This window comes from Taudactylus pleione, unplaced genomic scaffold (genome assembly GCF_031769625.1).
Source record: "Taudactylus pleione unplaced genomic scaffold, aTauple2 ptg000845l, whole genome shotgun sequence".
NCBI classification, from domain to species: domain Eukaryota; kingdom Metazoa; phylum Chordata; class Amphibia; order Anura; family Myobatrachidae; genus Taudactylus; species Taudactylus pleione.
In genome coordinates this window covers 2,710,591-2,738,341 of record NW_028285247.1, presented here as the reverse complement: position 1 = coordinate 2,738,341, position 27,751 = coordinate 2,710,591, and the positions used below count along the sequence as shown (strand labels likewise).

Here is a 27,751-nt window from a genome sequence, read left to right as displayed (position 1 = left end):
ACCATATTGCAATCCAAGGGGTGTAAATACATAAAAAAAAATTTGCATGAGGTGTAAATACTGGCTGCTTTTGCATGTAGCCCACAAATACTGCACAACTTTATTACTGCTCTATAATTTAGATGTCCGTTTGGACACCTCCCTCCCAAATCTAAATCTCTATGCACATTTTAAATCTGCCCAACCTGCAGTGCAAACTGGTTTCACCAAGATGATCAGTGAAGTGCTAAATCTCACTCTATTCCCAAAGCTGAATCAGGCCCTCTGTCTGGGACCCCACAAAGTTTACATATTACAGATCATCTAACAGGTGCACAGGTATATTCATTACACAGATAAATTAAATCCAATGAGTAATCTAAGCACCTGTCAGGTCCAAGAGACCCTGCAGCAGATCCGAAAAACCTCCTGTGCAGGTTTAAAGGTACAAATAATAAATGATAATGATCCGCGCTGGGTATCTCTGTAGAAATTGTATGATATCTAACATATATTATAGAGCCATGTTATGAGGTCACACATATTTAATATCCAAAATTATTAAACGGTAAAATACATAGTGTTATCCGTAATCTAAAACTTATAGAATAAAAATAGAATGAAAGGGAGGAAGGGTAGAAGAAAACCATAAATAATACATATATATGAACAGTAAAATAAAAAGACTTAGAAGGCCTCCTAATGTAAAAAAAATTGTAGCAAATTGACAGCTAAAAAAGAAAAAGAAATCAATCCAAGATGTTGCAATACGTAGCAGTCAATTCTAATTGAAAAACCTTTCTGTTTAAAAGTATCAATGTGATCCCCACAATGAAGGATTCAGTGTAGAAATATAGCAGTCAACACATAGTCATAGAGTGTAGCCCGGGTAATCCTGAAAACATGCAGTGTATGCCAAAAAATGGATTATGCAAGCAGGATTTAACTGAATTCCCTATTAAACAACGATTCAGTCCAGGGAGTCCAGACAGCAGCCCCTACAGGTGAACTCCAGTACTGCACTATCAAAAGTCCTAACCGGTTAGAATTTGGTGTTGCGTCTCAGTGTGCCTCTTCAGATTTTTATTCCTCTCTACACTTAAAATTATTAACTCTCCTTTACTTTGCACACATTACTTGGCTGCATTACAAATGACAAAATATTGGTTTAAGTCATTAAATCTTTCCAAAATACTATATAAAAAAGACTACAATGAAGTCAAACATGTACCCTTTATATGTGTAGTGCCATTCACTGACTGGTGTTAAAGATATACCCATCTTACTATTGTGGAGGGAGCCATTTTATAGGCTATACCAAAATTGCCTCAGGGGTGTCTCTAGTTCCTGGTAAACTGATAGGCTGTCTCCTCGTGAATATTTATTTATCCCTTGGAATTTCTGCTTCCACGGTGTATAGGCGCAGATTAAGTAACCTGGGGCCTTGATTTAGAGGTGGATGCTAATTCAGTGAGACTGCAAATTCATGCGAATGTCACAGTCGATGTGCTGTCTACTGAGACGCCCACCCATTGTGGATGTAATCCGCTGCGTTGCGCAAATAGTCGCACCATCGAACGGACATCATCGGCTCCATCGGACTTTAGAGCAATCCTATTGTTTAGAATGTCTGACGGTACGTGGCCGCTGGTGCCAGTGGAACTGCGTCTTCCGTAGCAGTCCTTGACACTGGCACACCCGCCAACGAAATCCACTTCCCAGTCACTGCTTAGGAACGCCTATCGGACGTGCATGGATCTTCTGTCTGATGGGTGTGTTATGGGAGTATTGCAGGAGTGGTTACAGACTCAGAAATGTTATTGCAGGAGTGGTTACAGACTCAGAAATGTAATTGTGTAGATTGAAGGCCATACTCTGGCAGAGATTCTGCCCCTACTGTAGCATGCAGCTGCTGTAAGTTGTGATGGTGCTTTTGATGGTTGTGACTGAAGACGCCCAAAGTGGGTGGGAGTCTTAGTCATTGTGCATTCAGATACACTGTTGTAAATAAGGGGAAGGGCTTATACTAGCATTAGCAAGTCACATACTCTCCTACGTCAAGAGACATTATTGCTGATGCAGCAGCTTGCGACACAGAATCAGCCACTTTGTCTTGAAATGATGGCACTGGCAGTCACAAGCCCAATATATACACAAGTAACGGACTGCAAACCACTAAGCTATCCACAAAATCTGGTTTTGTTCATGGGCCTAATTCAGAGATGGACGGTAATGTAAACGCAACTGCATACTCTGACGGATCGCAGATGTTAAGATATCTTAATGCCTTCCAAAGCATAGCCGCGCATAGGGACACCCACTGCTGCCTTGTAATATCCATAGGACGACGTGCAACAGCACAGACATTGGTACCATCGACGCACATCAGGCAGTCACACTGCATGTAAGTTAAGTCTGACCAGCCACAAACACTGCAGCTCTCCTGACACTCAGAGAGCTCTGATGCTGCACAGGAGATCACAATGGATAATTTATGCAGGCTCACGAGACAGCGTTTAAACGGTCAGACACGCCTGCGTTTTTCTAACCACCTCCCCCCTGTTGCCACCCCCAAACGTTGACTACCTGCCACCCACTTTGTGAGTGGTTCCTCTGTGCGTGCGTGATCGTAATGCAATCGCTGCGCGTGCGCAGTGCAGCGTTCGCCAATGCACATATAATCGCTTGATCTGTGTAAAAATCGTCATTGCGTCTGTCTCTGAATCAGGCCCATCGTTCAGAGAAAGCAGGGTTTTAGCTGGCAACTCCCTGTTTAGTTGTAAAGTCAGCAGTTTATCATTCCAGAGATATGTCATATGGTCCTGATTTCTCACAGTTCTTTTTCCTCATTCCCATCAGCCAGGGCTGACTAGAACAAGTTTCATGTGATCTATGACTGCAGTATGTAGTTTAACTCATTCAGCCCTGCGTAAAGGAATGATATTGCCAAACATTAATAAGTACATATCACCCAAATACCATCTCCTCAAATACAACAGCCTTTTAGACTTTTCTGGCAGTTGTTTAGGCAGAAACCTTATCACCTGCACACTCACTTCCATTACGTCAAACACAATGTCATTGAAATCAACCAAACCTCCTAAAACCTGCAGAAATATTAATGCTATTAATTTTTCAACAACTATCAACCGCTCTACAACAACTACTCTCACCAATTTCTACATTCACTTCTCCTGAGACTGCATTACATCAAACAGATGTGCAAGGCTAAAGCTGGGTGCACACTGACAAATATATTGGCCGATGAATTTATTGGCCAATATATTGTGTGCCCGTTGGTCAGTATGTACCAGCTATATATCTGTGAACAACGTCGTTCACAGACCTATTGCATTGGCTGTGCTGCACTCCCGATGGCAGATACAGTCAGGTGCATAAATATTGGGACATTGACAGAATTTTCATATTTTGGCCTCTATTCAACACCACAATGGCTTTGAAATGAAACAAACCAGATGTGCTTTAACTGCAGACTTTCAGATTTAATTTGAGGGTAATTACATCCAAATCAGGTGAACGGTGTAGGAATTACAGCGGTTTCTATATGTGCCTCCCACTTTTTAAGGGGCCAAAAGTAATGGGACAAACTAAACAATCCTAAATCTAACTTTCACTTTTTAATACTTTGTTGCAAATCCTTTGCAGGCAATTACAGCCTGAAGTCTGGAACGCATAGACGTCACCAGACGCTGGGTTTCATCCCTGGTGATGCTCTGCCAGGCCTTTACTGCAAATGTCTTCAGTTCCTACTTGTTCTTGGGGCATTTTCCCTTCAGTTTTGTCTTCATCAAGTGAAATGCATGCTCAATCGGATTCAGGTCAGGGGATTGACTTGGCCATTGCATAACATTCCACTTTTTAGCCTTAAAAAACTCTTTGGTTGCTTTTGCTGTATGCTTCGGGTCATTGTCCATCTGCACTGTGAAGCGCCATCCAATGAGTCCTGAAGCATTTGACTGAATATGAGCATATAATATTGCCCGAAACACTTCAGAATTCATTCTGCTGCTTTTGTCAGCAGTCACATCATCAATAAATACAAGGGAACCAGTTCCATTGGCAGCCATACATGCCCACGCCATGACACTACCACCACCATGCTTCACTGATGAGGTGGTATGTTTTGGATCATGAGCAGTTCCTTTCCTTCTCTTCTCTTCCCGTCACTCTGGTACAAGTTGATCTTTGTCTCATCTGTCCATAGGATGTTGTTCCAGAACTGTAATGGCATTTTTAGATGTTGTTTGGAAAGCTCTAATCTGGTCTTCCTGTTTTTGAGGCTCATCAATGGTTTACATCTTGTGGTGAACCCTCTATATTCACTCTTGTGAAGTCTTCTCTTAATTGTTGACTTTGACACATATACACCTACCTCCTGGAGAGCCAACTGTTGTGAAGGGGTTTTTCTTCACCAGGGAAATAATTCTTCTGTCATCCACCACAGTTGTTTTCCGTGGTCTTCCGGGTCTATTGGTGTTGCTGAGCTCTCCGGTGCGTTCTTTCTTTTTATGAATGTTCCAAACAGTTGATTTGGCCACACCTAATGTTTTTGCTATCTCTCTGATGGGTTTGTTTTGATTTTTCAGCCTAATGATGGCTTGCTTCACTGAGAGTGACAGCTCTTTGGATCTCGTATTGAGAGTCGACAGCAACTAATTCCAAATGTAAATGTCACACCTAGAATCAACTCCAGACCTTTTACCTGCTTAATTGATAATGAAATAACGAGGGAATAGCCCACACCTGTCCATGAAATAGCTTTTGAGTTGATAGTCCCATTACTTTTGGCCCCTTAAAAAGTGGGAGGCACATATAGAAACCGTTGTAATTCCTACACCGTTCACCTAATTTGGATGTAATTACCCTCAAATTAAATCTGAAAGTCTGCAGTTAAAGCACATCTTGTTTGTTTCATTTCAAAGCCATTGTGGTGGTGAATAAAGTCCAAAATACGAAAATTCTGTCAATGTCCCAATATTTATGCACCTGACTGTATATCTGCAGATATATCTGTCCTTCGTGCTGTGTGTACGGACGGTCAGCTGACTGCCTGTACACTTGCTGCAGAGGTCGCAGTGAGGGGAGTGTGATGCAACCCCCCCCCCAGACAAGAGAGACCCGCAGCCAGATGGCAGATGATGGTTGTTCAGTGTGTATGAACAATCATCATCTGCAGATATATATTTTAGGTGTGTACCCAGCTTAATGGTTCCTGCACCTGTCACAAACCTGCAATTCTGCACAGTGAACAAGTAGAAACTAAAGAATTGCGAAATTTGTATCAAGCTGGTTGTTTTTGGAGGAAGCCCAAAAATCATCTCCAGTGTTTGCATTGCTGCCTGCACTTCCAGGACAAACATTGACCTAACCTATTCAACTTTTGTATATTTTAGTAAATCTTGTTCTTCTATTTCCACTCCTCAGACCCAATTAAATCCTTTCCAAAAGAAATTGCATTGTACCTCCTATGTATGATTGTTGGACAGTTTGGTCAAAATTATCAACCAAAGTTACTATAAATATAGGTTGGTGAAGCACTTTTTTTTTTTTCCCCCAACCTTGATTGTTAGTACATAACGGCACCAATTATGCATCGCTGTACAGAGAAAATTTCCAATTCGCAGGAGTCTCTGCCAATTTGGATGTAAGGGGCGGATTCAGAGATGGACACTATTGTGTCAGCTGCTGCATCTTTGCGATTGTGTGACAGTTTGTAAATGTTGGCTTCTCTGATCTGCTGCTGTGTCCAAAGACACAGTATCGGATCAGCTGTGTGAACATTGGATATCTGAGTAACCCTCCGGTTACTCATGATGTCTGGGTAAATCACACTACAGGGTCCTGCCTTTGGCACTTTCAGAAAACATGGCTGACGCCCCCATTTTCAGGAATGCTCACTGCTGGCGCCCCGTCGCCACATCCTCCAAACGCCAGCAGCATGTCAATTGTGCTGCGGCTTTTGGGGCACTGCGAGCAACATCGCAGAAATAGATCTGCGCATGTGCATATCTGCAAACATTGGAGTTGTACATAAATATCTATTTTACGTACATCCCTGAATTAGGCTTTAGAAAACATGCACACACTTTAGTCGGTAGCCAATTGACCTACCAGCATGTTCTTGGAATGTGGAAATAAACTGGAGTGCCGAGGTGAAAGCCACTCAATCATGGGTAGAACACACACAAGTTCCACGCAGATCTATCTATCAATCTATCGATCGATGCTAATCTAATCGATCTTGCTGATAGTGGGCACTCCAGAAGGAGAATACATAGTTGGGTCCCTTGTCAAGAGTAGTCATTCCAACTGTAGGTGATCATATCAAACTTTTAAGGAGCAAAAGAGCCCCTTGATTTAGTATGATTTCAAGCAATCTGGCTTTCTTTTTCAGGTATTGGGGGATCTCTGACTATTTACTGAACAGGAGGTATACTGTTTGTAATTAATGCCAACTGGGGTTAAAATTATAATAGTCTCTTTAACATGACTTGTCTGCTGTATTGTTAACTATCAATTATAAATTAATTGCTTTTGATAGCATTGCTTTGGAATCAATTAGAACTTAGGTGGAGGTTCCCTTCTTGTGTTCCAGCAGTTATCACAACACAGCCACTAAGCATAGGAGAGAACTGCAGACTCTAATGGCCCAGGATCGATGTACCAGTTTAGACGCTAGTCATAGCTAATCCATTTGCAAAAGTACAGAAGTCCAATGTTGATAACACAATTGTTGAGATGTGCTGTTCCAGCAGCTAAGCTCCTGTAAGGATTGTGGTCTCACAAAGGGGTATCTGTGCACACATTGGGCCCGATTCAGAGCTGAACGCTCTGACCAGAGCGCTCGCTCTAAATCAGGGCCCTCCTACCTGTTATGGGAGCGTCCATGATGATGGTCGCGATCGTCAAGACCATCGCGACCATCGGGCTTGCGACGGAGACACTACGATAGGGTCTCGCTGCCGCAAGCCCTGGAGTGATTTTGGCTCTATCAGAGCCAAAATCACTCCCACTGACATCACTAGTGATGTCAGTGGGGCCGGCTTCAGACGGTAGGCGTTCCCATGGGAACGCCTCCGTCTGGCAGGCACGCCCACGAAAGGGGGCGTGCTGTCAATCAACATTGACAGCACGCCCCCGATTGACAGTACGCCCCCTTTGGTGTGAGACCCGGAGCGATGGAGAGCCCGTTGCTCTCTGGGTCTCGCGCATGCGCACGACGGAGCTCCCTCCGTCGTGCGCATGCGCAGTGGGGGACATCGACCCGCTTGCGAGCGTACTGCCGCTCACGAGCGGATCTGAATGACCCCTATTGTCTGTTCTGGTTTCTGTTCCTTGTTTGACAGATAACCACACTGCGATAGATGTAATTCACCATCAGGATTTTCCATTCTGTCTAATCAACCGAAAGAACTAACACATGGCCATATTAGCACATTATGGTGGAACAGTTGCTGAGATGCTTCACTTTATATAAGGAAAAGGGCATACTGGCTCAGGCTTACTGAACATTCTGGGAGATGTAGTCCAGCAACACCCTAACAGTTTGATAGTCCTGTATAATTATCACACAATATAACAATTCTCTTTTTTGTTTCTCTTTAAGTGGTGTACGAGCATCGTTCAAGGCTGGAACGCTCTTTGCAGAAAGAAAAAGGAGAGCACAAGAAGACAAAAGAAGGTCAGTGTTGTGCTCTTGTATTTTTTCTTTCTCTCCAGTTTGTACAAACACTTGCAAAATAAAATAAAGCTTTTAGATGTAAACCTTTCATGAGCTGTTTTCATGTGCCTACGTTCTAACAGGTTCAATGTGCATGTTCCACTTTTCACATTTCACCAGATGCTTCTCTAAAGTGTGTCCTTTAAGGGCTGATGTGGTGAGGAGGCAAGCAAGGATTGTCCATGCCAGCAGATCTTTTTGCCATGACTGTTGTAACATAAACACTATAAAAGTTTTAATTCCAGTTAATTTATTTTCACCATATTTGCCCAATGAGATGCAGCTTTAGTATAATGGCAGTGCCGGAGCAGCAAAAGGTGAGTGAAAAGTAGCTCTATAGTAATTCCCATTTGAAGTCTGATGTAGACTGGATAAAACAATTCCATGTTCCAATTTGTATAGCTGTTGACATGTTTATCTGCTAACAATTAACAGTTTCTTCAGAAGGATGACCAATGAAAGCATTGGTGCAGAAATTTAAAGTGATCTTAGCCAACAAGGATATAAGCTGCATACACACACAATGATTTAGTAAAGGAACGATTTTAGTAAACTATTTTCGTTAACTTTTCCAAGGGAAAAATGAACGAAAATCGTTTACTAAAATCGCTCATTTACTAAATGTAATGAACGATTTTTTTTTGAACTACAAACTGTTTTTGCATATTCCCTTACTGAAAATCGTTGAGTTGGTCAGTCTGACTGAACTACAAACTTGAACGCACATGAATGATAATCGTTCATCATTTTAACTCAGAAAGTGAACGATTTTTTCAACGATTGAACGATAAACGATATCGATAATCGTTCAAAAAATCGTTGTGTGTGTATGCACCTATAGTGTTCATGTATTTAAAAAGTACTCAAGGGAACTAAACTTAGTTTTAGATCACATACTGTAGATTCTTATTGTTTTTTACAAATAAATAAATAATAGATGTATACAAAATATTTTATGCTGGTTTGAATTGATACAAACTGGAAACATCCTGAGTGCTTTTTACTTTGTGTAAGCATGCTTTACATGCAATAGGTGCACACTTTGCATTTTTAATTTTTGGATCTCTCCTCACAAAAGCATGTTGCTCCTACTTTTGTAGGATTGTTGGGCCAGCTAAAATAGCATGTAAAGAAAGTAACAAACACATTGCTTCAGTGTTCTGCCTAGGAAAACATTAGAATGACCCAATTTTATGTAAACTTTTTACAGCTGAGAGCAGGTTGCTTTAGAAGAGTTTGTATTGCTGTTTCCCTTTAATTGTTTTATTACAATGGTCAAAAATGACCTAAAAGAGCTTCTTTCTGTATAAAGTGCACAGAATAGGTGTTAAAAGCAGCCCATTGACCATAGCGACCAAGGTGCAATCTCCGCCACCTTGGCAGACATGTGACTTGGGATGCGTGAGACTGGTGCCAATTTCCCCGTTCGATCCATTGGTAGATCCAGATGTGCAGCTTGGAACGGTAGGAGCCTTTCAACAATACCCCCCAAAAGACAGTTATGGAAATACAGGATGGTTCCAGCGCTTTCTATGATCTATAAATTTGTTTGATGGTGTTCTCGATGTATTCAGAGATATGTAAAAAAACAGAATGGCAATATCTTATAATACCGTAACAAAAAAGAGAAATAAATGCACTCACCATTTACCGGTGGGTGATAGGCGTAGGACACAATTTTCACCGTGGTCCTGCGGTGGTTGCAAAATGCAACATAGATCTGGATACCTTTTGGGTCGCTCCATAGATGGGGGAACACACATATGACAAGCTTCCATAGTGCAAATCAGTAAACCCAATACAAAGTCCTACAAGGTAAAGTAGTATACTCACCTTGAATGGGGTGTGATGGAAGCCTTGAACATTTGTATTTTAAAACCGATGTCCGTCGGTTTAATATAGAGCTTTGTGTAGATATTTAAATCTACATTCTGTTTTTACATATCTCTGAATACATCGAGGACAACATCAAACAAATTTAAAGGATAGATCATAGAAAGCGCTGGAACCATCCTGTATTTCCAGACATGTGACTTGGGCAGGGGCGGATTGGAATGAAAAACCAGCCTGAGAAATTTCTGAAGCCTCCCTAAATGGGGGTGGGGTCTGTGGAGGAAGCGAGGTCTGATGGCATATTTTAATGTGTATGATGGCATATTTGAATGGATCTGATGGCATATATGGGGCCTTGAGATTGGCTGATGGTATATAAGGGCTTATGGAAGAGTGTGATGGCATATGGATGGGACTGACAAAGAGTGGTAATGCATTTGGAATCAGTTGCTGTCAACTCTCAATATGAGATCCAAAGAGCTGTCAGTATCAATGAAGCAAGCCATCATTAGGCTGAAAAATCAAAACAAACCCATCAGAGAGATGGCAAAAACATTAGGTGTGGTTGGAACATTCTTAAAAAGAAAGAACGCACCGGAGAGCTCAGCAACCCTGAAAGACCCAGAAGACCATGGAAAACAGCTGTGGTGGATGACATAAGAATTATTTCCCTGGTGAAGAAAAACCCTTTCACAACAGTTGGCCAAATCAAGAACACAGGAGGTAGGTGTTTATGTGTCAAAGTCAACAATCAAGAGAAGACTTCACAAGAGTGAATATAGAGGGTTCACCACAAGATGTAAACCATTAGTGAGCCACAAAAACAGGAAGACCAGATTAGAGTTTGCCAAACAACATCTAAAAAAGCCATTACAGTTCTGGAACAACATCCTATGGACAGATGAGACAAAGATCAACTTGTACCAGAGTGATGGGAAGAGAAGAGTATGGAGAAGGAAAGGAACTGCTCATGATCCAAAACATACCACCTCATCAGTGAAGCATGGTGGTGGTAGTGTCTTGGCGTGGGCATGTATGGCTGCCAATGGAACTGGTTCCCTTGTATTTATTGATGATGTGACTGCTCACAAAAGCAGCAGAATGAATTCTGAAGTGTTTCGGGCAATATTATATGCTCATATTCAGTCAAATGCTTCAGAACTCATTAGACGGCGCTTCATAGTGCAGATGGACAATGACCCGAAGCATACTGCAAAAGCAACCAAAGAGTTTTTTAAGGCTAAAAAGTGGAATGTTATGCAATGACCAAGTCAATCCCCTGACCTGAATCCGATTGAGCATGCATTTCACTTGATGAAGACAAAACTGAAGGGAAAATACCCCAAGAACAAGTAGGAACTGATGACATTTGCAGTAGAGGCCTGGCAGAGCATCACCAGGGATGAAACCCAACGTCTGGTGATGTCTATGCGTTCCAGACTTCAGGCTGTAATTGCCTGCAAAGGATTTGCAACAAAGTATTAAACAGTGAAAGTTAGATTTAGGATTGTTTAGTTTGTCCCATTACTTTTGGCCCCTTAAAAAGTTGGAGGCACATATAGAAACCATTGTAATTCCTACACTGTTCACCTGATTTGGATTACCCTCAAATTAAATCTGAAAGTCTGCAGTTAAAGCACATCTTGTTTGTTTCATTTCAAAGCCATTCTGGTGGTGAATAGAGTCCAAAATATGAAAATTCTGTCAATGTCCCAATATTTATGCACCTGACTGTATATAGATGATGTCTTCTTCATTTGGCGGGGGGACGAAGCCACACTGAAACAATTTCTGACCACGCTCAATGAGAATGATAATCAATTAGTTTTCACAGCCAATTACCGTAAGGAAAAGGTGGAATTCCTAGATCTCAGTATATTTATTGAGAAAGGGAAGATATACACTAACACTTATAAAACTGTTCACATCTACTTCTTTTTTAAATTAGCCACCAGTTGGCACCACCCTAATTGGCTTAATACTATCCCCAAAGGACAGTTCATGAGATTGAGGAGGAACTGTTCTAAAGTAAGTGATTATAGGACACAAGGTCAACATCTAGCAGCACAATTTCTTGTATTTAAGGCATTTGATGAGGTGGAAAGTAGCTATAGAGAAGATCTACTGAAAGATAAAAATACCGACACGAGACAGACTAAATTTAAAGATGAGTTCCTTTTCATTACACAGTATTCGAAACAAGCTAAATAAGGCAGGCGTATCCTGAACAAACATTGGCCGATATTATTCGGTGATGACATACTGGCCAAGCACCTACCTCCAAACCCAAGAATTATTTACAACAAAGCACCGGATTTAAGAAAGAAAATAGTAGATTACCATATTCCACCAAAGCAATTTAAACAAATCACCCTAGACAATGTAAACAACAACGGTTTTTACCACTGTGGTACATGCCTTGGCTGTACTAACCACGGCTATAGATCTACGAAGCCCATCGTGACTTTCTTGTCATGCACAACAGGAAAGGAATATCAGATTAAGAGTATGATAACATGTAGTACTAAAGGGGTCATTTACATGCTAGAATGTAGTTGCAAAAAACAGTACATAGGCAGGACTACTAGACCTCTGAAGACCCGCATTAGTGAGCACATTAGGAATATTAAAAGAGGAGTGGAGGAGCACAATTTATCAAATCATTTCTTAATCCATCATAATAGCGATCCGAAATCACTTAAATTCCTGGGTCTGGAAAAAGTAATACACAACTGGAGAGGTGGCAATTTCCATTATAGGATTAACACCAAAGAACTTGAATGGATATATGAATTTAAGACCTTTACCCCTCGAGGACATAATTTGGACAACGAAATTAAATTCATCGTATGTAAAAAAAAGGAACTAAAGATTTATTTTACAGCCAGTGGAAATAAGGGGCATTATAATGCCATCAATTGCTCATAATCAGATAATGGACACCCCACATAGTGATGATTCGGATACCATCACTTACACTATCAATTTTTACCATCGAGCACTTAGTATATATATGTATTTCCAATGACCACTTACATATGGAACATAGGAGGAATATCTTCACGTGCATCTATATCTTTAGTGAGCTATTGACATCATATTTTGGATACATCGATATTATGATGTAGGCTACATCGATATTATTCTTATCATACCTATGCCGGTATGGGGCTATCTATTTTTGGAACACAATATGTAGTACCATAGTCCATTAGGGCAATGTATGTGTTACATATGATTGCTGTATACAAACCTGCTCTGAGTCACTTACAACGTACTAGATTGTAATTGAATTTACTTTATTTCAATTAATTTATTACATCCATGACATGTGATTTAATTTAGGAAGATCGCATACTGATTTCATTGTAATTCCGTTTTATAAAAGAACTACAAGACCCTCCCACTGCGGATATGACCAATCAGAGAGAGGGTTCTCCACTACTTAACCCTAGAAGCAACAATACCATTTACTCCTTGATAAAGGCCATTCAGGCAGAAACGCGTCGGAGTTCACTCCTACATCCAGTCTACTTGCTGTGTTTTTTGTGGCTGCCATAACCAGTGTACGCATTGCTAATCAAGTTATCCGGACTGAATCATTACCACGGTCACATGATAGCCAATTGGTCATGTGACTACCTCACGAACAGGACTACAATCAAACTTCGCGGTCTGGAGGAACAGAGACGGCAGGGAAAGGAGCGGTGCTTCCCAGGGTGAGACAGGTAAGTCCCCGGGTACAGGGGAGACACGCGGCACGCTACTCTAGCGAGCGGTGGCGCCGGGCTGTCTCCCTTGAATATCAGCGTCATCCCCGGTGCACAAGGTCGGAGGCTGCTTGTTCATTCAGGCAGCTGCCGATACTTACACTGCGAGTGGATCATGCTTTGCCAGGAGGCCACATCTCCCCGGTATTACACCGTACACCTATCCCCAAGAAGACCACCCCGGGCATCATACCCTACATTGGTCACAGACTTTTCCATTCATACAGCGGGACGCCGCTTTTTGATTTACAAGACTGATACACAGCATCCAGATCTATTTTGGGACTGTGAATTTACAGTGGATTGCATCATTTACATTAGCACAATTTCCTCAGTCTGATATCCAATATCCACCAGCTCCTTCTTTGCATATGTATATCTCATGTATATTTTCAGCAATAATTGATTCAATTCTTGATATTTTGGTAGGATATGCAATTGTGTGCATGTGCAGTTTTTCTGATTTTTATGGTTTAGCCCTTTTGGTATTAAATTTACTTTTACAATATATCATTTGCAGTGTTTCGGTGGGGCTTTGCAAACCTATTGTTTTCATACAATATCTAGGTAGAGGTGGGATTAGCTCAAAAGTTTGATATCTTACACTATATAGACATTGCTACGTGCCAGGTGAGCGCAGTTTATTCTCTTTCCTCTACTATTTAGGGATTTAGGCCCTCATTCAGAGCCACTCGCTAGCGGCAGTACGCTCGTTCCGAGCGATGTTCGCACATCTGCGCATGCGTACGGTTTTTAGTACGCATGCGCGAACCAGTCAGTGCGGCCGAAAATCGTTGGTACGCAATATAGAGAGGGCCTGCTATTTTGAGTGACAGAATGAGGCGTATGTGGGTGGTAACAGGGGAAGGTGCTTGAAAATGGGGAGTGGAGATCCGAACGCAGGCGTGCTTAAAGGTCAAAACGGGCGTTTTAAGGGAGTGCATAATTAATACAGCAGCGTCATTGACCACGGCACTTGGTTTTTTTTAACTCAGAACTGCTCGCAAAATAGCGGTTGAAAACACCAACCACAAGAATAGCGAGCAGTTCATACGCTGTACGATGTACTCGATTAATCTAATAAATAGCGGACATGACGTATGGTGTGTGTGGCCAGGGGGCGTTTTTATCAAATAAACGAGCGTATGTTTTGCTCGCTCGTTCAGACTTAGAGGTGGGAACAGACTACAATTTGCGAACGGATCATTTGAATAGCCACCCCTTGTTTTTGAACGAACGACCACAAATAGCGAACGGCTCTGAATCAGGCCCTTAGTCAGTTATCCCAAACGGCAGCTCGCTTGCATTTCATATCTCCTAATTTTCTTGGTGCGCTAGTACTCTCCTGTTCTATATATACGTGCTATGAGAATACCCGGCCCCTTTTTGATGCGAGTGCAGCTTAGCTTCCGGGTCTGAATGAGGGCCTGATTCAGACCCGCTCGCAAGCGGGTCGATGTTGCCCAAGTGCGCATGCGCATGACGGAGGCGGCTCCATCATGCGCATGTGCGAGACCCGGATAACGACGGCCAAGCCGTCGTTATGGGTCTCGCACCAAAGGGGGCGTGCTGTCGATGGTGATTGACAGCACGCCCCCTTTGGTGGGCGCGCCGGGGGCGTGGCTGCCCAGACGGAGGCGTTCCCATGGGAACACCTACCGTCTGGGGCCGGCCCAACTGACATCACTAGTGATGTCAGTGGGAGTGCTTTTGGCTCTGATAGAGCCAAATGCACTCCAGGGCTTGCGGCAGCGAGACCCTACCGCAAGGGTCTCGTCGCAAGCCCGATGGTCGCGATGGTCTTGACCATCGCGACCATCATTTTGGCCGCTCCAAAAAGTGTGAGGGTCGGCCCTGATTCAGAGCGAGCGAGCGTCCGGCTCTGAATCAGGGCCTGAGGTCCCCTATCCCTAATCAGAGGCCCCATATAGAATCTTGATGGATACAGGACCGCCATAATAAAAATAAAATGACATCAATGTTAAAATTAAAAAGACAAAATTGTAAAATATAAAAAAAATATATATATACACACCAACCAGCCTCCCGGATGAGAAGGGTGGCTGGGCCACCGCAGCACCGGGAGGAGCGGCTGGACAGGACGGCCAGGGATACAGAATCAGCCGCCCGGATGGGATGGGTAGCTGGACCGCCGCAGCGCTGGGAGGAGGGAGTGGACCACACAGTAGCTATAGCGGGCAGCCGCGCCAGGAGAAGATGCGGTGCCGGCTACCCGATCACTGCAGGCCACAGAGATCGGGACACAGCAGAAATCAGATCCTAGCTATCCTTTCTATATTTCACAGTAGAAAATTCTAAACATAATCTGATTGGTTGCTAAGGGCAACACCACCGCTTGTCTGGTTTAAAATCTACCCTTAAGTGTCCCTTCTCACAACAACACCATGAACTGCAACCCAGTCACCCCCCCCACCCCACTCCCATCTACCTTGAAACATCAGCTCTCAAAACCAATGTAGCATCATACTTAGTAGTAGTAGTATTATTATTATTAACTACTTAACATAGGACAGAGTTTTATGTGCTCTGCTGGGTCTCTGTATGTGATGCTCTGAAAGTTTGTACAGTGCTGCACCACTAGCACCAGGTTCAGGTGTGTTCAGTATGCTTCAGTGGCTGATTTCCCCGTAGCTAAGATAGGACACCGTGACAGAGAGGCAAGCCTGATATTCCCCTTTTTGCAGACACAGTGACCAGTCAGGAAGGGGGGTACAACACAATTTTATTATTACCAATAAGTAAACAACAATTCACTTAAAAATATGTTTACAATTATCAGGATAACATTTTGCACATTTCAATATCAAGATATCTACTTAATACCTCCCTATCCTCTACCGGTGACCCCAACTGGCAAATAAAGGTATATGAAACCGTGGTATGTTTGACCAGTGAATTGTAACAATGTGATACCGTCCTTTGTTAGCACGAAGGCCTTTGCTGGGAAACGTGAGGAAAACATGCAGGCCAAGCTTGTATCAGTAGTGCACCAGCAGGTTATAGCAATGAAATACAGTCTGTGCTAATATTCCAACTTTCGCTGAGAAAACGATAACAACTGTACATAGGCTATGCTCAGAGCAGTAGTACATCGGCTAATTAACAAAGGGCCTGATTCAGACCCGCTCGCAAGCACATAGCATTTGCAAGCGGGTCGATGGCCGGGCAGTGCACACTGCGTGTGTGTGAGTCCCGTAGCGAGTGAATTTTGTTCCGCAGCGGGACTCACTACAAGACGGTGCGGCTGTCGATTGTGATTGACAGCTCGTCTCGTTTTGTAGGCGTGCAGGGGGGGTGACTGGACAAACGTCTGCGTTCCTGAAGGAACTCCTGCCATTTGTGGGCGGCCCTACTGACATCACCAGTGATGTCAGTAGTGAACTTCCTGCTCTATTAGAGCAGGAAGTTCACTGGGGCTTGCAGTGGATGAGACCCTACCACAAGGGTCTCGTTGCAAGCCCGATGGTCGGCCATCACCAGGCCGCCTGGTAAAGCTGTGGGTGGTCACCCACAGCTTAGCGAGCAGCCTGGAGGCCGGTGAAAAAAAAAATGGCCCACCCTGATTCAGAGCGAGCGCTCGCAAATAGTGAGCGCCTCTGAATCAGGGCCTCAAATTATTACCACCAGAATTGCCAGCCGGGGTTACACAGGGTTAAATAGACATTTAAATATACATTGCACCACAGAAATTGACAAGATAAAAGATTCACAGCAAATATACACATTGTTCTGAGAAACGACAGCAACAAATTAGGCGCCGGCCAGGATGAATATACGTTAGCATGAACTAACTTTTAAGTTGATCCCGGCAACAAGTAGTGCATTAAAGACAATCTGCATTAACACTAATACCAGCGAATACGCAAACATTTCATGGCAAGAAAAACAATAATCAGCATTGACAATATTTAACAGCAAAAATGCACAGTGCCTTGAGAGATCAGTGTTTAATAAAAACATCAGCAAGAATATATACAGATTGCATTAGATTCACAGCAACAGTTGACATCCCATATGATTGCATCAGACATGAGCCGACACAAATAAATCACGTCCCCTCCCAGGCATGAGCTGGAGGTTCGCAGGAGAGAAATAACCACCAATATGACTCTTGGGGAACAGAAGGGGTAACCTATCCTTTACTTCCCCCCCTGTTGCACAAACCAGCAGACTAATTGTCCCGGACTTCAATGAGACCTCTAAGAACAGCAAAAGGAGAGGGCAATCTATTCCTAACGTCCCACACACAGCTGGATAATACAAACTAAGGACCTGACCTGCCCCCAAAACAACTTTCTAATCCCCAATCTAATTAGGGGTAGTGTAACTAGTGAAGCAGGATCCCAAACTACCTCTGGGCCCAGTGGAGGGGAAAAAGGGGGGTCCCGGCAGGGTGATTAACTATTGACAGGGGTATGGCTAGGAGCAGGGCAGGGGAAGGAGCAGTTACAGGGAGTCTTTGTTGTTATCTCACCCCTTGCTGTGGCTGTTCAGCCTCCTCCGAGGTATACAATCGGGAAACCGGCTGCCTTAATACCGGCAGCCGGATTCCCGACTGTCATATCCTGGCGAGGGTGAAATGCCGGTTGTCTAGATGTAGACGCCTGACATTTCTCCGATCCAAGGGATGCCGGGCGCCGCGAGCAGACAGCCGCGGGGGGAGAGGGTTAGGTTTAGGGCACCCGGGGGGGAGTTAGGGTTAGGCACCCCCAGGGGGGACTTAGGGTAAGGCACCCCCCCGTGGGACTTAGGTTTAGGCAGCGGGGAAGGGGGGGTTAGGGTTAGGCACTGTTGAATCGTAAATAAACCTTTAGTACATTCCTGCCTATAAACCTCTAAGATTCACCTGCCTAGAACCTCTAAGACAAAACCTGCCTATACCTTCTAAAACCACAAGATGTCGCTAATTAGCGCTGTGTTTAATTATACCATTAATAAAACTCTAAGACAGTTGAAAAGCGGTCCAACGCGCTAAAGATTATTATTCAGGTAAAAGTACAGATGTTACCACGCTATGATCTAACAATGAGCGCAAAATAAATTGTACAAACATTAGGTCATAAGGTACAGTCAATACATACGCGTGCGCTCTGGGACCAGATATCGGCATCAATAATGAGACCTCCGTCGAACAGCATAACAGGAACACTGCAGACTGGCATCTTGTTTCAGAGCACTCACATATATACCCGTACTGGGATAAGCAATACAATAGAATACATTGGCAGGTTCTCATTGGTTCCTCTTCTTGCTTCTTCCGTTACGGTACAATTCATAGGTCAGTGCAAAGACACAACCCAGCCTCTAACGGCCTGATTGTGTTCACCTTCCCGCTGCATAATAAATCTAATCTAACTATGGCATACAACATTTCAAGAAGTTATTCTCTCTAACATTCATATTTCATAGCCGCATGTTCTGATCTTCTCACCGATGCCACCAGAACGCTGTGGGAACAGAGTAGATCAGTACGGCACCAATCATGGTCCAATTGCCATTTACTAAGCCATAGTTACAGAAAACATTCATTTCTTTATATGCTGACATTGCGATTAAACCAAGTAATAATCATTCCTTTTGCGCTGCGGGACCATTGCTTTTAAATGTGTATGCGGGGAGAAATGACACTAAATTGCGTTGTGCGTTTGAGGGTCTGTGGGGCACTTAGCGACCAGCACTAAGTTGGAAAGGCTTCTGTGTATGTGTGTGAGCATGCCAGTATGGGTTTGGGAAAGGTCACTAAAAAGCTGGCTGTGCGTCTAAATCGCTATTTTGCGTTGTCCTATGTTTAACATGAAGTGCAGGGAAAACACCACTAATTTGCTACTTTTTGCTACATCGCGTATGTATTAATGTGAATGCAGGGAAAACACCACTACTTTGCTACTGCTCAAATATAAATCTGTGGTGATTTTAATTGTGTTGGAAAGTTATTTTATGTCTGCTAAACACCGTCGGTAGGTAGGTACTTTTTAGCAACTTTGCGTTGTGAGTAGCAAAATTGCTACTTTTATCAGTCTTGCACTGTGGATTGTGTACTATGTATTTTTGACAAAATGGCGCTTGTGTAAGCTTTCTTTTCTAAAATGGAGTCTTGCTGCCATTCACAAGATGGCGTCATGCAGGTTTTCCTGATTGCCAAACAGATTCTGTCTTACCCAATTATTCGGTTTCGACAGCACCTGGGGGGAGGTTAGGGTTAGGCACCCCTAAGGAGGGTTAGGAGGCTAGGTTACTATATACTTACCTTAGCGACGATCGGGATTTCCAGCGCTGTCGGGCTTACGCTGCCGGGCTCTGCTAATCTGTCGGCCAGGCGCTGCCGTTGGTATTTCATACCGATTCCTCCTCCGATATCCAGTGGAGCTCCGGGATGCTAAGCACCGCACCAGAACTCCAAGAAGCAGTCCTCAGATGTCAGTACACAGGGATGCTTGCAGGGGAAATTCCCCTTCTCAGAGCTGTCTGGCAGAGAAGTTACTGCAGCCCATTGGTCCTTGAGCCTTTTCCTTTGGGGTTGTCTTTTCCCTTGCAAGCTGTCCTCGGGTCCTCCCAGTGTAGCCTTGCTCCATGTGGGCGTCCCCTCTGGTCAGCGCTGGTGGTCCTGTCGTGGTGCGGGCTCCTTCCCCTTGATCCCGCAGGCAGCTCCTCCGCGCCGATCTTCCGTGTCTTCGGGCAGCCCACAGCATAAGGGGTCCTACGGCTCTACCAGGCAGCAACAGTCTTCTCTGGGTGCAGTGGCTGACAAGTACAGGTACAGGTGTTGATTACTCTAGGGGGTCTTGCAGGGGCAGGCTCAGCAGGGTTCTTTAGCCTCCAGGGTGGGAGTAATTACACCTGAGGCACATGTAGCGACTTGGTATAGCAATCCAGCGGTGTACTCTTCTTCTGCTGCGGAGTACAGTATTTATAATCCACTGTAAGGCACTTGCAGGGGCTTGGTATAACACTCCAGTGGGGTACTCCTCTCTGCTACAGAGTACAGTAGTTGTAATCCAGGGCAATCAAGGGGTGAATACACTGTCCCCATATTCCACAGAACCAAGAGCACTCCACAGAAAGATCCTCACACCTCACTCTCTCTACTCAGGGCTTGCTCTTTTAAAACCTTCACATCTCTCTCCTCTCTGTCGGTCCGGCTTCTATGAGTGGACATTGGACCCCCAGCAACAGGCCACCTACAAGGATCTCTGCCTGGACACCCAGGCTACCAATTAATGGGGTGGGATTTTCCCACAAAAATGGGTTGCTGACCAAGGGGCATTTTCTACCTCCCTGTTTGCACATGCTCAGTATGGTCCAGGGGAAGCAGGGTCAGTAAAAGGTCACTTTTTCTATGGGATCCATAGTGCTGTATTAACTTATGTAAAAATAAAAAAATAAAAACTGACAGGGACCACAGAAGATCTGAGTGTCTCCCTAATTTACTAAGGGGCAACCCCATAACTATGGGGGTACCACATGTACTAAGCCCTGGAGAGAGAGAAAGTGAATGGATATAAAGTACCAACCAATCAGCTCCTGCCATTTTGTTTGAAACACGATAGGAGCTGATTGGTTGGTACTTTATCTCCATCCACACTATCTCTCTCCAAGAGAGCATAGACCTCTGCATCTTCTTTACAGTCCAAATGAGTTGATGTTCTAATTCCACAGTGTCATGAAGCTGAAAGTACTGGGAGGAGCTGGGTACATCTCAAAGTTGTCCATGATTGCTCAGGCTATGCCCCAATAAGGAGGGTTGGTGGTCGCCCAAGCCCTAGGCTGCAGATTTGATCTATCAGTTACTGATCCTCCTTTTCCCTCACACCTTATCCTCTCCTCCATCATCCTTCCCTCACAGCCTCCATCATCTCTCTTCCCTCATAGCCCGGCCACATCCTCTCCTCCATCATCCTCCTTCTCTCACAGTGGTGGCACAGTCAGTGTCATGCTGGCCACACACATGGCGATCTGCACATGATCAGCCGATGTGTACGATTTGTGTACGATTTCCCTTGAAACTCTCCCCGGCAGCTCTGCACACGATCTGCACACAATTTGGTGTCCAATCTTCGTACGATCTCTCCTGCATCCAGACTTTCACAGTGTATCGCCTCCTAGATTGTCAGATCTACTGCACGGCAGATCTGACTATGCGTTGTGCGACCAACGGGGACGTGCATCGCATCGTGATCGTGAGTGGTGACTCACGATTTACTGAGGATTTGGCCATATTTTACACTATTTGTCCTCACGATTCGTCCAAATCGTGTGGTCAGCTTCAGAGAGCGGGTGTGCAGTCACATAACTCAGTTTATGTATGTTGATTAGGGATGTGCAGGCTCGGATAGGTTCGAGTTTGCACGTGGAGTTCGGATTTTTCCCTCCAAAAAAACGGAACTCAGAACGAGGCAAAACGTCATCTTACATGGACGAACATCATCATTCCTGGACAAAAGACCAGGAATGATGATGTTCGTCCATGTAAGATGACGTTTTGCCTCGTTCTGAGTTCCGTTTTTTTGGAGGGAAAAATCCGAACTCCACGTGCAAACTCGAACCTATCCGAGCCTGCACATCCTTAATGTTGATGTGGCTGATTGGTAGCTGCCCAGTCAAATGCATGAATAGCCTTCCTTATAGTGTTTACTTTACAATATATGACATGGACAAAGTGCCAAATTCAGCACAATTTTTATCACCTTGAAAAGTAACAGATTATGTTTCAACTATATGAGTGTGAAACAATGGCTGGGAAGCCTCAGTCACCTTGAACATTTTAATATTCAACAATGCAATGTACAAATGATTAACATGTTGCAACACCAAAAGGACAGTGTAACATGCAGTATATTTGTGATTGTCACAAAGTATAAATAGGGCCTGTACTTGCATTGTAATCTACCGGTCAGTTGCCGCAATTATGTCAGAGAAGGGAGGCAACCAATGCACTGGCTTGAGGTGACATTCTGTTCCTGATTTGAATAGGTTGGAGATGACTAGTGTCAGAGGCGCAAGTTCATAAGAGGCACCTAAAGGTTAAATAGTGACTGGTGCCCCCCAACCTGCACGCACACAGTCATTCATTCATTCCCAACAACCCATCAGCACCCAAACACTCCCCTCATTCACCACCAACGCACAGCCCAGACACAACCCTCCTCATTCACTACCAATACTCCTGCAGCACCCACTGTCATACACTACTAATATGTCTGCTGCACTTCATTACCAACATCCCAGCAGTACACAGACACACTCCTTCATTTACTATCAACACCCCAGAAGCATTCAGACACCCCCCCCTAAACACCGCCAACACCCAGACACCCTCCTCCTACACCGCCAACACCCAGACACCCTCCTCCTACACCGCCAACACCCGGACACCCTCCTCCTACACCGCCAACACCCGGACACCCTCCTCCTACACCGCCAACACCCGGACACCCTCCTCCTACACCGCCCACACCCAGACACCCTCCTCCTACACCACCCACACCCAGACACCCTCCTATACTACCCACACCCAGACATTCTCCTCCTACACCACCGACACCCAGACAGCCTCCTCCTATACCACCCACACCCAGACACCCTCCTCCTACACCACCCACACCCAGACACCCTCCTCCTACACCACCCACACCCAGACACCCTCCTCCTACACCACCCACACCCAGACACCCTCCTCCTACACCACCCACACCCAGACACCCTCCTCCTACACCACCCACACCCAGACACCCTCCTCCTACACCACCCACACCCAGACACCCTCCTCCTACACCACCCACACCCAGACACCCTCCTCCTACACCACCCACACCCAGACACCCTCCTCCTACACCACCCACACCCAGACACCCTCCTCCTACACCACCCACACCCAGACACCCTCCTCCTACACCACCCACACCCAGACACCCTCCTCCTACACCACCCACACCCAGACACCCTCCTCCTACACCACCCACACCCAGACACCCTCCTCCTACACCACCCACACCCAGACACCCTCCTCCTACACCACCCACACCCAGACACCCTCCTCCTACACCACCCACACCCAGACACCCTCCTCCTACACCACCCACACCCAGACACCCTCCTCCTACACCACCCACACCCAGACACCCTCCTCCTACACCACCCACACCCAGACACCCTCCTCCTACACCACCCACACCCAGACACCCTCCTCCTACACCACCCACACCCAGACACCCTCCTCCTACACCACCCACACCCAGACACCCTCCTCCTACACCACCCACACCCAGACACCCTCCTCCTACACCACCCACACCCAGACACCCTCCTCCTACACCACCCACACCCAGACACCCTCCTCCTACACCACCCACACCCAGACACCCTCCTCCTACACCACCCACACCCAGACATTCTACTCCTACACTACAAGCACCAATACACCCTCCTCCTACACCACCCACACCCAGACATCCCTCCTCCTACACCACCAACACCCAGACACCCCCCTCCTACACTATAAGCACCAATACACCCCCCTCCTACACTATAAGCACCAATACACCCCCCTCCTACACTACAAGCACCAATACACCCCCCTCCTACACTACCAGCACCCAGGCTCCACCCTCTTACACTACCAGCACCCAGGCTCCACCCTCTTACACTACCAGCACCCAGGCACCCTCTCCTACACTATCTGCACCCAGGCATCCCCCTCCTACACTGCCAGCACTCAGGCACCCCTGCTAGCCTGCTCCATTGTGCTCACTGGTCACTGCTCCCACCTCTCCATCCAGAGTAGAGGAAGCCGGTTCTACCTTGTGTGTGTGTAAGAGGCGGACGGAGGATGAACAGATGGAGAAGATAGGGACATCCACTTCAGCTTGTCCACACAGTGTTCCAGCTGCTGCTGCTCACATATAGTTCCCTGCCTGCGGCCCACCCCATGTTCCCCTGCAGCCTGTGCGGCCTGTCATTGTGTGTAGTAACACTGGCGCACCAGGCGCAGACTGCTTGGTGTCACTGATTGCGACGCAGGCATGTACAGCTTGCCTCAGAGTACTGCACTGCGCGCGGCCACGGCTCTGACAGAAAGGACCAACGCTGATCAGATCTCTGCAGTCACTGACAATAACTGACAGTATATTTGGTGGCGGACGGCCCTGTCAGAGAGGATTCTCCCCTTTAATCCAGTGAGAAAGGGGTCCGGCCCAGTAGGAAATCTCTCGATCTCCCGGTGGCCCAATCCGGTGGGGAGCATTTTGATAACTGGTGAATGTCCTGTGTCTGTTCTCCCTTTAATCATTGGTGCATATTTAAATATCTCTTTTCACAAAATGAGTTTGTATTTGCATGAGGGAACAATACAAGTTTCCTGTTAAATTTGTGCACCTTTATCTGCCAGGTCTCCCCATCGCGTGATACGAAATTTTAGCTCCCTTTATCAACCCTACTGACCTCCTATGCTTTTTGTAAAAATGCCCAAATCCATATCATACTGCTATTGGAGGGCTAAAGCCCCATACACACTGGACAATTCTTTAAAATTATATTAACGATAACGACATCTTGAACAATATATCGTTCAAATCGTCCAGTGTTTACGCACTATGCGATGAACGATGCGTGCGCCTGCGGGTCGGTAACGATATCCCCAGTCCCCTGTACTTGCAGTCCAAAATAGGGATATCGTTGGTGATGCCATACTGCAGAATGACACCACCCTCCTCCTCGTTGCCGGGGCTATAGGGATTGCCTCTCAAGTCTATAACGCCTGTTAGTGATTCCTACTATTGCATCGTAAGCGGTTAAGTCGCTGCCACCACCATGCTCCTATGCCGAAACCTTGAACCACTTGCTTCTGTGAATCTGTGGCCACACTGCTGTAGCACCTCCTGGATGCTGACTGCTCTTTGTGGATCAGTTGGCATTGCTACAGTAGTGAGAACTCAGGATGGCTGAAGAAAGGGTTAATGTTTTTTTAAGATAAATTAAATATGATGTGGCATGTGACCAAGGCAGCGTGCATATTGAGGTACACACTGAGCAGCAATGTGGTCGATATGTCGTTACGATTAAGCCGTAAACTATATATCGTGCCGACATAGTCTCAGTGTGTACCCGGTGTAAGGTTCTGCTGTGGGATCCTTTGACCAGTCCCCTGGCTACTGCTCCGTATGGCATTCAGTATGCTGGTACATCCTGCCCTGCAACTCTGAGTCAATGGTAAGTCCCTCCAGCAGCTCACTGACAGTAGCTGCTGGTGGGGAATCTCTGAGAGATAGCTGCATGGATTTTTATATGTATTTTGACACAGCATATACACTGGGACGTAACTCCTTCAGCCCTGCAGTGTTGGACTTGAATCATCAATACATTTTAAAACACATTATTTGCTGTACCAGCTTCCACCACTTTCCACACTCTCCCAGAAAACACATCCACAGTGCTGCTGACACAAGCAGTCCAGTGCTGCAGCACTCAGTGGGACACAGAAATGACATGTATTATAGTACATATTAACTGCGGCAACATTTAGGGTTAACACTTCTAGTACTGCAGCTGCCATTTTGGGACAGATGGGGTAGCTCCCGTGTTCCGGCCACAGTCATAGACCATTTTATCTGTGCAACATTCTTAATTATTATAATTATTACTACGGTTATTTTGGTTATATTTATTTGTAGAATGACACTTATTTGTTTTCGTGTAGGCCATAAATAGTTATCTGCTATATATGTTTAATCACTGGACTGGTCAATACACTAATCTAATTGGTATGGTTTTTTTTACATGGTCTTCTGATAAGTATTGTTATCTGCTACTTCAGTTAATAAACTTTATTCCTTTTTACACTAGGGGCTAAAAAAGTGTAACCAACCAACAATACTAATTGCCATATTGAATAAGGCACATTGGTAGAAGCACAGCTGGGGTTGTACAATGTGCCTTAATATGAAGCAGCAGTTTTATCCTGACGTGTGACTGAGGATGCTGCTCAGCTGCACTGTGTAGTGCCGCAGAGGGAATCAGCAGGAACTGCCAGCATGCTTTGCTTTAACAGCAGTAGTGCTAGCTCAGGAGACATTTCATGTCTGGCTGTCATTATTTTAGTATTGTTATATACTAGCAACATCTTTTTTGATTCTATGGGGGAGATGTATCAAGCCTTGGGGACTGATAAAGTGTAGAAGTTGCCCAAAGCAACCAATCAGCTTCTGTCATTTCAAAGAATGTTAGATAAATTAGTTAGAAGCTGATTGGTTGCTTTGGCCAACTTCTACACTTCCACTCCCCAAGGCTTGATACATCTTCCCCTGTGTATGTGACAGGAACTACATCCCTCCTCCATGTTCCCAAAAGCAACTGATAAAATTCTTATACATTCGCCTGATCATGTGACTGCTGTAACTACAATTCAGTATTCATAGATGGTACCTTGATTTGTATGTATAAACCTGATGTATATGTATTAACACATTTCATTGTCTTCCATAACTATAATAAGACTATTTAACCCAGTAGATCAGCTTTGCAATGCTCACATTCTTCCTGGAGCCACTTTAGGGAACATTAAAAGTTTTGGGGTCCATACAGTTAGCATCCTAGTGACCATCATACAATACAGTCAGCATTATAATAACCACAATACAATAATGAGAGTTGGTATCTACACATCTAACTACAGGTTGAGTCTTCCATATCCAAATATTCCGAAATACAGATTTTTTTGTAGCATGACTGAGATAGTAAAACCTTTTTGTTTTTTGATGTTTCAATGTACACAAACTTTGTTTAAAGCACAAAATTATTATTAAAAATATTGTATAAAATCACCTTTAGGCTGTGTGGATAAGGAGTATATGAAACATAAATAAATTTCATGTAGGTACACACGCTTTGTTTGAGTCTCAAAATTATTGAAAATATTATATAAAATAACCTGCAGGCTGTGTGTATAAGGAGTATATAACACATAAATGCACTCTGTGTGTAGATTTGGGGCCCATTCCCAAGATATCTCATTATATGCAAATATTCCAAAATACGGAATATTCCAATATCCAAAATACCCCTGGTGCCAAGCATTTTGGATATAGGAGACTCAACCAGTACCTACCCTATACTCCTATACACCAGTGACGTGGTGAGGTCAATGGCTGAGGAGGCACACATGTGGGTGGGTCTGAGTGCCGGGAGCCTGTCTCACCCCCTACTCACTGTAACTCTCCCCTCACAACACTATTGATTCACCTACCTGCACAATATTCTAATAGTTTTTGTATCAAAACTCTGGAGCATGACAGGGAGTATGATAGGGAGTATGATAGGGGAGGAAGCATGACAAGGGAGTATGATAGGAGAGGGAGTATGACAGGGAGTATGATAGGGCAGGGAGTATGATAGGGGAGGGAGTATGATAGGGGAG

The 27,751-nt window shown here is 44.7% G+C and overlaps 1 protein-coding gene across 1 annotated transcript in view; it reads left to right on the top strand.

The window, feature by feature from the left end:
- The window catches only part of LOC148474401 (uncharacterized), a 237,928-nt gene that overhangs the window by 61,465 nt on the left and 148,712 nt on the right, over window positions 1–27,751 (top strand). Inside the window, exon 2 of the mRNA XM_088458633.1 lies at window positions 7,607–7,681. Within this exon, the coding sequence (XP_088314759.1) occupies window positions 7,607–7,681 (75 nt within the window). The remainder of the gene's footprint in view (window positions 1–7,606; window positions 7,682–27,751) is intronic.